This window comes from Danio rerio, chromosome 24, assembly GCF_052040795.2.
Source record: "Danio rerio strain M-AB ecotype USA chromosome 24, GRCz13ab, whole genome shotgun sequence".
Lineage (NCBI taxonomy): Eukaryota > Metazoa > Chordata > Actinopteri > Cypriniformes > Danionidae > Danio > Danio rerio.
Window position 1 is genome coordinate 11,837,154 of NC_141044.1, and position 13,694 is coordinate 11,850,847.

Here is a 13,694-nt window from a genome sequence, read left to right on the forward strand (position 1 = left end):
CTCATTCGGTATTCACAGTAATTATTTAAAGAATAAACTTACAAAGGACACTTAGAAATGTAACCTTGCAGACAGGTATTATGTGATGGGGAGCAGCGCAGGAAAAAAAGCAGTATTTCACTGTAACCGCCAGTGGCGCCCCCAGAAAATTTTCATAGGGGTGGCCAGAAGAGGCCACACCAAGTCTTGGGGTGGCACACACACACAAAAAAAAAAATTAATTCAGTGTAATGTTATATTTTTGTTTCTGGTAAATTAAATAATGTGATTTTAATTCATTTAATTAATTAGTTTTACAATATTGCAATTTATTGCTTGAAATAATTCAGCAAGTACATGTGCAAACCAAATAAAAATCAATATTTAGTTTAAAAACACTTCTCATATATAGAAATAACTTTTCAGTTATTTTTCACATACATTTATTGTAAAGCATACAGTATATGCCATGTCTAAAATTAAATGAGATTAATGAGTTAAATAATAAAACAAACAAGTGAACAAACTGAACAAAAGGCATTACGATATATACACACACACACACTCACTATACAGACCCTCATAATATCCCTTTTTGAGCCACTTTATTAATGCAGCTTCTTCTATTGATGTACCTTAAGGTAAATATTACATAGCCATTACTGTCTATTGAAGGTGTGTGTGTGTGTGTGTGTGTGTGTGTGTGTGTGTGTGTGTGTGTGTGTGTGTGTGTGTGTGTGTGTGTGTGTGTGTGTGTGTGCTCTCAATGACGATCAGGGAGGGCATTGGTGGGTCTAGTTTAGATGACACCCTGGGCGAACCACCCCATATACCCACCCTCCTTAAATAGTTACATTTATTTTTCAATAAATATAAAAAATTACTTATATTTATTCAAAATAAATACAATTAATATTAATATTATTACACAAATATTATTCTAAATAAATAGCAGACATCAATCCTAAATGTTACTGGAAAACAATGTAACAGAGTGATATGCTAAGATCACTTAGGGAACCTTTTGCATGAATATTAGTTATGACAATTCTATAGAATACAAAAATATGGGTTTTATAGAATTATCTGTGATCTTAGACCCGAATTATGGCCGAGAAATAATGTTATGAAGTCTTACCTCCCTGACTCTTTATCCCTCCTTTCTGCTTTATAGACATGCTTGGTGAAAGTATCATTATCATATTATATAAACTTTAGTTTTGTCGACTTTCAATACTAAACACCTGACACCTCTTCACAAAAGGCTTACTCCGGTTTCACGGCGCATGAGCGGCGCGTTTTTTTATCAGCGTGCATGTAAACAACTGGGATTCACACACGAGCGTGTGAGCCACACGGGAACGGTTTTCTGCGCGCACGTGTCAGTTTGCTTTCACCAGCGTTGTTTCGGTTGCACATAGAGCACGCGTGCAAAAGGTGAACGGCCCTTAATGTCTTTATTTTGGGATTGCCACTCTAAGTTAACACATGTGCATAAAGTTTTTGTTACACCATCTCCGCCTGCCGCCCCCAGCAAGATACTTGCGACGCCGCCCTGGCAATTGGGGAAGAGAGGGACAGTGTATCAGCTACGTTAGTGGCACCAACAATAATTTAGTTGCTGCATGTTATTTATTTATCTATAGAAACATTTGGAATTTACATAAGTACATTTAAGTTAATAATATCAACAGCAAAATCATATTGGGGTGGCCACAGGGGTGGCCAGAGTTTACCCACGTAGCTGGCCCACCACCCCTTGGGGGCGCCACTGGTAACCGCTGGCCTTCTTCTTGACATCAGCGGAGACTCACAGACGCAAGATTACTTGGTCCACTTTTGTAGCGTTTTTAAACATTTTGTGAAGTTGAAGGCTACATCTTCATCTAATAGTTCGTCGGAATAACACATACCAACGTTACTCTCATTACTGAGCAAATTCGGAGTACTTCTTGTCTACTTTAGCTCTCTTTGCCGCTAGTCCTTTACCTAGGTTGTTTTCACATCTGGATTTACATATGAAGCGCGCTTACTGAGAGGCGGGACCACGCTGCTGTAATGAGGCGATATAGGAGAATCCGTACAGTCCTTACTTTTATACGGATTACATAAAAAGAGATCATTTGTTTTCGACTTGAATTGGTTAATGCAAAAGTAGACATATCAAGCTTTATATAGATATCATAAATCATCATCTTTGTTGACTATTTGCCGAGTTTCCTTTCATTTTAGTGACGTGTTTTTCTGACCACAGTCTGCTCGCGCCGCAGACGCTTGTAATAACAATGCACCGTGGGTGTGGTCGCATTAAAACTAATGAGATCAGACTGAGAAACTAGACATAGCGTTGGCTTCATACCGATTACTTTATCAAGCAATGTTTGTTTTCAACATGCATAGCTGCGTGTAAAAGTAGACACTTTAAGCTTTCTAGAAATACATGTCTCATCTGTGTGCATTTTGTATTCGCGGAGTTGTAGCGCATTTTACCAACGCGTTTCTAAAAGCAGAGAGAAAATAGACACAATGCCTACACTGTTTGTTTTCCTTATTTTGCAAAAGCACACACGTTTGTTGTTGTTGTTGTAAGTGTACACAACAAAAAGTAGACACTTAACAGATTCAATTTATGTATTGATCTTATCTGTACGATCAAAACTGAAAGTGTTATTTAAGTTCATTTCAGCAGTTTGATGCCACCACAGGTCAAAACGCGTATACGCGGTCTTCGACCCCAGAGGGTTAAGGTAAAAATAACAGGGCAAATGCAGATAGAAGTTTCTAATTCTAAAAATTATTCATTTAAATTTAAATAAAAACCCAAAATAATACAAATTTAAATAAAAGAATTGCCTAAAGAAATTGTTTGAGAAAGTATTTTTCTGCTTTCTATAACATTTATTTAATGTATTAGGATGAATATTTAAAACAAAAATCTTGTTCTAATTAAGCATACAAGGCTGTACCAAATATTTTTGTTCAGTGCAGATGTTAATTTGATATTTTATTGTAATTAAAATGATAATATTTATTGTTGTAATTAGGACCAGACTAATTAAACTAATTATTTGCCCGTTAAGGCTTAATGTCAAATTTAAAAACTTAAAGAGAAAACAGACAATGAGCAAATGCATCGTTTAACAAAGTATAATAAACAAAGAAAAATGTTTCACTGATTATATCTACACAAGTAAAAATATTTAATTTTTAATATTTTCCATTTTTTCAACAATAAAGCAATCCGGTCACATACAAATGACAAAGAACATACAAATGACAAAGAATCCTGATTGGTTCTTGTGGTTGCATTCGAAATGCTGATTGGCTTACAAAACAAACCTTAAAGAGCCAAGCTAGAGTTCGACTTTGTAGATAAAACCTATTTTTAGTTTTAAATAAAAAGTCTTAAAATGTAAACAACTCATTAAAAAAACATCACATAATGTAAATAAGCAGTCACTTAAAAAGAATATGTGAAGAACTCAACTTTGACAAAAATGTCAGATAAAACCTTATAATTCTAAAGTGATGATATGGTCAAACCTAAGCTTCTGATTCTAGGCTGCTGTAGATCCTATTTTCAAACATTTATTTATTCTGTGGTGGAGGATAATAATAATGGTGTCACTAAGATAAAGCATATAACACACTGCATGTTGTATGTGTGTACTTGGTACCTGGTAACTCAGATAACGCTCCTCTTTCGATGATGTGTTTCCTGTAGAGGGTCTTCAACACTTTGGCACTTCCAAATCTCTTAAACCGACTCTTCACATTATTGTAGAACCATTCCAGGGACTGTGTCCTCAAATGCCTACACACACACAAAAAAATTGGGTAGATGTTAATATATAACATACCGTTATATGCATCCGCTGCATAAAACATATGCTGGATAAATTGGCAGTTAATTTCACTGTTGCGACCCCTGATTAATAAGGGAAAAAGCTGAAAAGAAGATGAATGAATGAGTAAATAATATAATATAATATAATATAATATAATATAATATAATATAATATAATAATTTTGGAGTACTAGCACAAACAATTGGCCCCAAATCATCTCCTAAGGAGAATTGACATTTGCCAGACATCCTGCAGAGGTTAATACTAGGACCAAGCCCAGTAAAGCCCAGTATTCACCAATGGTTGAAACAAATCGAGAAACCACAGGCATGCTTCCAGATCCATTCACTATCCATTAAACTACAAAATATCCATTCCATACTTATTTATGGAAATAATTATTCACTGAATCTGTACTGAAACAATTAAATCTTTTACTGCTTAGTTTAGATTAGAGCTGTAATCGGGTCATAAAAGTTAGGCCAGATAGGGACGGAATTTGGCCCGAGTCTGACAAGTACAATTTAATTCAGAATTATTAGCCCCCGTTGGATTTTTTTTCTTTTTAAATATATCCCAAATGATGTTTAACAGATTCAGAAAATTTTCACAGTATATCTGATAACATTTTTTCTTCTGGAGTAAGTCTTGTTTGTTTTATTTTGACTAGAATAAAAGCAGTTTTAAATTTTTAAGAACCACATAAAGGTCAATATTATTAGCCTCCTTAAGCAAATGTGTTTTTTTTCATTAGTCTACAAAACAAACCACCATTATACAATAACTTGCCTAATTACCCTGACCTGCCTAGTTAACCTAATTCACCTAGCTAAGCCTTTAAATGTCACTTTAAGCTGTATAGAAGTGTCTTGAAAAATATTTAGTCAAATAATATTTACTGTCATCATGGCAAAAATAAAATAAATCAGTTATTAAAAATGAGTTTTAAAACTATTATATTTAGAAATGTGATGAATCTCTCCGTTAAAAAGAAAAATGGGGAAGAAATAAACAGGGGGGCGAATAATTCAGGGGGGCTAATAATTCAACTGTACATTTTGTTTGACAGCTTTTTAAAAGCCCGAACCTGTTTATAGCCCGACATTATTCACATGTGCACATGCACACAGCTATTTTGCCTTTTTTCATGAATGAGTTGTTTATATGTGTTTTAACATAATTTATTCATAACAAACGTAGGCTATAGGCCTCTCGGAAGTTGGAACAAATAAATAAAAATAAGTCTTCTGTAACATTGTAACTTCTCAGCACTCTAAATAGGCGTAGTTACACCTTTAAATTGGCCAACACACCAATAAAAATAAGTATTTCTTAACAAATTAGATTAAAATAACTTCTAAATTATGACGGGTATTTGGTTATAACAAAATTAGGATAAAGACTCTGCGGGATTTGTTTCTGCACTTCTCTTCACAATCTGACATTAAGATAACAGTTTTGCTGAATAATAAAAGAATAATGCCAACATTAGCCTATATAGGCCTACTCTGTCTACATTATGATTTTATGGTTTAATTAATATTTAGCTATAATTTGAAAATGAGTTACTCACCAAGATTAGGCTACGTGTTTTTGTGGCTGAAAATTAATGAATCCGCTGTAAATGGCTTTAGCGCAGTCCTGCGCATACTGAGCAGCACTGAACACCCTTTCACAGCTGCTGCTACTGGCCAGGATGCATACTGTTCTAGCCAATTTAACATGTTTTGGGTAGAATTGTTTGTACATCATTCACCAGCCAAAAATATCTATTTAATTTTCCATGACAGCGGTTTCGATGTAGCGAGTGACCTTGTCATCTTCCCTGTCAGCTTGCTGTACATTGCTGTTTAGCGCTCTACCATAATACGCAGTGTAGGTCTATGAGCGACCGCTGAAATACCTTGGTGGCTGGAATGATTGTCCTTTTTGGTGGCTCTTTCAACTGGCGGCTGGCCAGATCACAGTCAAAATTCACCCTTTTTACTATCTCCTTCATCATTTGTTTCACTTTTGCAAAGATGGGTTTTAATGTTGTAACAAACTATTAGATTACTTTCTCACGCCAATCGAAATGCATCACATGACTGTTCATTTACTGCTCAAGTCCAAGCTCGGCCCGACCCAGTCTAAAAGGATAGAAATTAAGCCCGAACTCACCCCACCGTCTGGTACAGGCAAAGATCTTCAGCACTAGTTTAGACTAATCATAACAGTAACAAAGGTATTCTAGTGATAGTTTGGAAAGTGAATAATGAATTGGTAAAACTTTGAAGTTCAAATAAACTGGAAGCGTTTTTTCTTTTTCTTTTCTTCATATTATGATGCAGTTCCTAGAGAAACGGAATATTAAATAAGAAAATGGTGGGCGTGGCTTGTTTTTTTAGATGATTGGATGCAGGCATAGGTATTTCATTCAGAAAGATCTGGAAAAGGGTTTTACCTAGTAGAAGAGACAACCTAACAGACAACTTCTCTTTACCATTTCTGTTTGTTGTCGAAACTGACAGCTGAAGGGGCGTGTTTAACCATGTAACCGCGCCCAATATATGAAATCACATTTAATCTGAGAATTTAACAAAAAAAAAATGAAGTGAATTTTCAGATTTTTAATTTTAGATTACTATGGCAAACATTTTTTTTATGACATCCACCTGTCAGACGAATTGTTCACCACAAAACTGGCAATGTGAGTTAACAAAATGATAGTTTTAACAAAAAGAGGTTAGTTTTGATTTCATTTGTACTTTAAGGACTACTGATTTTGATTGAATCACACAAGGAAGCACATTTTCCACTTACTCCAGCATTTAGTTTCAAATTAAAAGTATATATAGTTCTGTATTGAGATTTTTTTTTTTTTTTGTAAAATATTAAACTCATGCTGATATGCAGTTGTAAAATTAAACTGACTATATATATAAACATTTATTTTGATTTAGGACATTTTATTTAGAGATATTTTTGTTTTTATAACCAGTTTTACTAAATTTTGCCAAACGTCTTCCTTTCTTTTACTATTTAAAACTACGACTTACCATTGCAGTTGAGAAAATTGGCAAAATAAAAATTAGGAATTTCGGTAGCATGCAACCAGCCTTCAAATATTTGTAATCCATATATTATAGAAACTAAGCATGGGCAATAATTAATAAGCAACTATTTCATGTAAATGTAAACAGTGCTTTTTAAAAATCAATTATGTTAAACACTTCTAATGCAACTAATTTGTTTTATCTGCTCTGTTACCTAGAGTAAAAATACTTCCTAATTAAAGTGTAGTCACTGCACAATGACAACTATTGGCCTGACACTGCCTCATTACAGAAATTGTGCAGTCATTGCTCTGTTTTAATGATTGTGCTTTCACTGCACTTTTATATTTAGGATATTTAATACCATTGTTAATAATACTACTCTATCTATTGCTACTTTATTGCTCTTTGCTTTGAGTAAAATATTACTACATTAGACCAACTGTGAAGTAATTTTACTGTACTATAGAAAATATTCTATTGTATAGTTAGCAGAACACTGGTTTAATTCAAATTTTCATTAATCTTCATGACAATTTGCCAAATTATGCCAAATTGCATAAATCAAATTAATAATTAAACATAAAACCGATGACAGTTACAGTATAGTACAGTTTACAGTATAGTTATTGTTATTCAAGATAAAAATAGTGTAAGGTCCACCCAGTTGGCCCAATGAAGATGTACACTAGTGGATAAAGGTTCACTGCATGTTCAGCCTTTCCAGTGCACAATGTTGTTTCAGTTTAACCTTAATTCACATCTAACTCCAATTTGAATATAAGATGGTTTAGTATATTAATATATTTATCTTTCGTTTTATTTGACTCCAATCATAAAACATTAAGATTATATCAATATATTATTTAGATGAATGTTTGAATCTTTTGTTTTTACTGGTAACTATTACATTTTTTTTCCAATCAAGTGTCAAAAACATTTCTCACGGTCACACTCTCGTCAGTCTTGATTATTATATAGAGGTAATGGACTAATACTTTTAGAGGTCCGCTTCTATGCTTGCTCATACTAAAGTATTTTTCATTAGATGTACAACCTTGAGTTAAAGGCAATATTTTTTTAACCAGAGGTCATGCCCATTATTATAAATACAACTGACTATTGTTCTTTATAATAATCTTGGTTTAGCCAAGCTCATGGTTTGTTATGTACAGTTAATTTAGAATAATATTACATTTAAACAAAGGTCAGGCACCCTATCTAGGTTAGTCATGCAACACCTTGTTGCCCTAGATGAAAATAACTCCTTTTCCACCTAAGTACACTTAAATCAATATCAAGAGTCAGTCGTAGCTCTAAAATACAGTAAGTGTGCCCGATGCTCCATCTCAATGGGACTTTAGTCCATCTACTGTCCTGACGCAGAAAGTGTGGAAACAAAGATACAGTGTGATCCACTAAAATGAATAATTACAGAGTAAGCAGAATGCGTTCAAACATAATTTAATTGTCAGGTAAATATGTATTATGCCAATTATTCAGTCAATTCATAAACAATCAATACTAGACATCAAATTCTCAAAGATAGATCTAAGGATGCTTTCACATCTGTAGTTCACTTTATTTGGTCCGGACCAAGAGTAATAAATGATTGTAGCATTTTCTGCCGTCTTTGGGTCGTTTTCACACCACACTGATTGCTTTGGTCTGAACCAGTTGAAAAGAACCAAAATGCAGTCATCTGACAAAATCCACATCACTTATTGGCCACATGTTGTTGAACATATTTCCTAAACTGCTTTTCGACTGGTCAAAATTCACGAGCGTGAAAATGCCAATGGAACTCTCGCAAGTAAACAAACCAGCAGACAGAAAATGTTGCTTTTGACTATGGAGCTACAACTGCGATGACTGATTGTATCCCTGCTCATAGTATACTATACAGTTTGTATACATTACTTTAGACAAACTATACATTTTGGTTTTTAAAAAATTTTGACACATTTTTTTTGGTTTGCTTTTGAAAGCACCCTAAGATCAAAAGATGTTTACCTAAAAAAACAAGGTATAAAGTATAAAAGCTCTATACTACGGGCTGATCTGGTAACAGAATCGCCCCGAACTCCTTGACACTTTTCCTTAATTAGTCAGACTAGGAATCCTTCAAGGAGGGGTATGTGCTGAACAACAAAAGGCATTTGCATTTAGAAGCATGTTAGAGCTAAACAGTTACTGTCTATAGGGAACAAATGGTAATTTGAATTGAAGACCCCTAGGTAAAAACACACACTTAGCACTAGTTCAAAAGATACCTGAAGTTATATACTGTATCTATTATTTTGATTGTCTATTTCTGAGAAGATGGGACTATTGTACCAGTTGCACTGAGACATTTCAAATGATATCAGACATGATGCAAGTGCAGGAAGGAAGGAAGTGGGGGAGAAAGCTTTTCCCGAATTCTCGCTCAATGGTGTGTGGATGTAGATGTAGATGTTTGTAAATGTTTGCATTGTCCATGTGCATGCATAAAAGTGTCTGAGGTTTCTCAAATCTTACATAAAGGGAAAATTATTCAACCTCATTTGAAATTTTAATTCTTTTATATTCATTTTTCCCAAATGCTGTTTTTAATATTTTACTGGTTATTTTGATTATTAAGGGTGGAATTTAAAAACTTAACTAAGTTGACTAGGCTAGATGGGTACATTAGGCAAGTCATTGGACACTGTTGCCAATCAAAAATAATAATAATGATTAATAATAATTTAAGAGGGCTAATAATATAGTCCTTAAAATGTATTTATTTCAAAAATAAAAGCGAAGCTAAAAGCAATGACTTTCTCCATTAGAAAAAAAAAAAAATCTAAGAGATACTCTGAAAATTCCTATGCGCTTTTAAAAATCACTAGGGAAATACTTGAAAAAGAAGTGATATTAATTTTGTCTTCAACTGTATTCAAGATCATTTTTTTATATAAATGAGATTTAAAATAAATCTGTAAAGGGAATAAAAATACTCATCTGAAATTCTGTTGAGTTTCATGCACTTCCCATGGCAAAAGAGACCATTAGCATAACTTAATTTCTGAAGCTTTAATGAACAGTACTTAAGTCCTTTGGGTAACATGATCAGAGATGGACAGAAATGAATAGCGTGTAAGTATTGGGCACTATTTGAAGATTTCAGATTCAAAAACCTCTAAGTGTAATCTGGAGTTTTCTTAGCCTCTTACATTATGTTCAGTTATTTCATGTCAAAAGTGATGAAAATAACTTGTTTTTTTACCATTAAACTGAAACTACTAAATTAAGAAATAGGAGCCTGAGAAAAATGCTAATTTTAGAAGAAAATTTCAGATGGCACTTCATTTAATTAATAGCACTTCATTTCTTCATTTAATTAATCTTAGTATTAGTTTTGTAGTCAAGAACAGCTAGACCAAGACGAAGACACTGCTGAGACTGTCAAGATTAAGACACTGCCAAGACCAAAGGGCATAAAGACCAAGATAAGACCAAGACCAAGAATGGCTGAGACACCATACAACAGACTGCTGTTAGACTCAAAATTACATAATTACTCATATCATTATTAAACAAATGCATGGCCTCACCAAGAGCCTGCCATCTGTCAGACACTGTATATTTCATTCATTCATTCATTCATTCATTCATTCATTCATTCATTCATTCATTCATTCCGTTATTCATTCATTCATTTTCCCTTGGCTTAATCCCTTATTTATCAGGGGTCACCACAGCAGAGTGAACCGCCAACTAATCAATGTGTATGTTTTACACAGTGGAGGCCTTTCCAGCCGCAACCTGGAAAGTACTGGGAAACACACATATACTCTCGCATTTACACACATACTCATACACTACAGCCAATTTAGTTCAACCAATTCATCTATAGCATATGTCTTTGGACTATGGGGGATACCACAGCACTCGAAGAAAACCCATGCGAACATGGAGAGAACGTACAAACTCCACACAGAAATGGCAACTGGTCCAGCCGGGACTCAAACCAGTGACCTTCTTGCTGTGAGATGACAGTGCTAACTACTAAGCCACCGTGCCGCCTTACTGTATTTCCCGAAGCATAATGTTGTGACAATGTTTTTAACATGTGGTGGTCTCACATATTCACTAATAAACTTTTTAAAAATAACATAACTTTGCTGTAAATATGTTGGACAATGTGTAAGTCTGAGCTGAACCATTTGAATAGTTTGCTTACACTTTCGAATTTGCCATTATGTGTAGTTTTACTGGATTGAAAAGTGACATCCTGTGACATTCTCTATGTAAAATAAAGTAAGAATACAGAGCTGCTTTATGCCATCATCTTAAACTTGAGTGCATAAAAAATAATTGACATTGTTACATTTTTTCCCATTTTTATTATTAGTGTCTTTTTATATAAATGACTGCATTGTTCCTCTCACAGAAGAATCAAAACTGGTTGTTTAAACTGCTGTTGTTTGCACGTAAAAATATACCCCTAAAAAGATACACTCACCGGCCACTTTTTAGGTGTATTAGGTACATCTTACTTGTGTTGGGTTGGACCCCTTTTGCCTTCAGAACTGCCTTAATCCTTTGTGGGATAGATTCAACAAGGTAATGCAAATATTCCTCAGGGATTTTGGTCCGTATTGACATGATAGCGCAGCAGATTTGTCGGCTGCACATCCATGATAGAATCACATCCCAAAGGTGCTCTATTGGATTGAGATCTGGTGATTGTGGAGGCCATTTGAATACAGTGAACTCATTGTCATGTTTAAGAAACCAGTCTGAGATGATTCACACTTTATGACATGGCACGTTATTCTGCTGAAAGTAGCCATCAGAAGATGGGTACACTGTGGTCATACAGGGATGGACATGGACATGGTCAGCAACAATACTCAAGTAGGTGTGGCATGGACACGTTGCTCAGTTGGTACTAATGGGCCCAAACGATTAGACCACCACCAGCAGCCTGAACCGTTCATATAAGGCAGGATGGATCCACACTTTATGTTGTTGACACCAAATTCAGACCCTACCATTTATAGTTGTGCGTGAAAATCCTAGTAGATCAGCAATTTTTTAAACACTCAGACCAGCCTGTCTGGCACCAACAACCAAGTCACTTAAACCAACTTTCTTCCCTATTTTGATGTTTCGTCTGAACTGCAGCACATCGTCTTGACCATGTCTACATGCCTAAATGCATTTAGTTGCTGTCATGCGACTGGCTGATTAGAAGTTTGTTAATGTGCAGTTGCACAGGTGAACCTAATAAGGTGAGAGTGTATTTTCAAGGCAGTTAAAGACAGCTGGTTAAAGACAGTTAATAAACAAACACTTTTATCAATAAAGTGAACCAAAACTATCTCGGGTTTTTTTTATTTATATTTTATAGTTCATATTATACATGGTTTAAGGACAATAGCATCCCTGTGCTTTATTGGCTAGCAAACTTGTCCGAACTGAACGTTCCGTATGAAGAGGAAGACATGAGACATCAGACCCAACAACACAAAAGAGCTGAAGGCTGCTATAAGTGCAACCTGGCTTCCTAACACCTCAGCAATTCTGTGACATTGCTGAAGTATTTATGCAAAAGGAGCTCCGATCAAGTATTGAATGCTGTACATGTACAGACTTTTCAATAGTTCATCATTTCTCTGTTAAAGATCCTTTTTTGTTGGTCTTAAGATATATTTACATTTTCCGAAATGCTTAATTTGGGTTTTTCATTAGCTGTATGTCATAATCGTCAACATTAAAACAAATAAACACTTGAAATATACTGTATAAGTATGAGTGTAATGAATCTATATAATATGAGTTTCACTTTTTCAATTGAATTACTGAAATAAATTGTATGTCCATTTCAGCACCTGGAATAATGTCTCAGAATGAACCATAATGTCTCAGAATGCAATGCAATTGTGACGACACAACAGTGTAGTTTCCAATAGCTCAATGGTTTAGGGCATTCCATTTAAATTAATTCAGTAGTCCCACCAGTAGTGGACACTTGTTTGATTTAAAGTACATCCAAGAAAACTATTTAGTGGGACGTTAGGGATTGAAGGGCATAGAAAATTGCACTAGAATGCAGCCAAATTGTTTACAACCACTCAACTTAAAGGCATGTAGTAAATCCAAGGAATTATCTTTGAATCTTATTTTCAGTGTAATTTGGCTTGGAGCTGGTTTTGACAAAGACAAGACCAAGAACAAATAATGTTGAGTCTATGGCAAGCCCATGACCACAAGACTTCTAATTATTTATTGCCCCTAATCTAACCCTAATTAACTAATTAATAATCAAAAATGTATAATGGACAATGAGTTTATACAACATAGGAAATAAAAGCGAGCGATCAGTCAATGTGCAGAATCAGTGTATGTGGTTACGTTAATTAATATCTTATTTTGGCGCTCAGCCAAAACACGTTACCTGAGAACAAGTAATAGATTCAAAAGACCAAAGTCGGGGAATATGTCATTAGATAGAGACAAGATAAATTAAATATCACATTTAACAAATATAGTGAGATTAGATCTAGTGGTCGATCCTTGATGAGCAGTCCGACATGCTCAGCTCTCATCACTGCATTGCATGCCAGAGTGTGTGTGTGTGGTCACGTGATGTGCGTTTTTAGCGGGGTATAGTGTGGAGGGAGAGTTCTTCAGAATGTTATGGCAAGCCGTTTTGACATTTATTTATTCTCAGGATACTTAATTGTTATGATATCAACAATTACCTTTTTGATATCAAGAACTGAATTGTTGATATCAAAAATGCTGATTGTTGATATCAAGAATTAAATTGTTGATATTAAGAATACATATCCTGTGCATG

At 34.6% G+C, this 13,694-nt stretch overlaps 1 protein-coding gene across 4 annotated transcripts in view; it reads right to left on the reverse strand.

Annotated features, from left to right (window-relative positions):
* Positions 1–13,694, reverse strand: part of myripb (myosin VIIA and Rab interacting protein b) — a 239,441-nt gene that overhangs the window by 70,319 nt on the left and 155,428 nt on the right. For all 4 annotated transcript variants that reach the window (XM_087308808.1, XM_087308811.1, XM_087308810.1 and 1 more), the window contains 1 exon segment: positions 3,657–3,793. In XM_087308808.1, the coding sequence (XP_087164934.1) occupies positions 3,657–3,793 (137 nt within the window).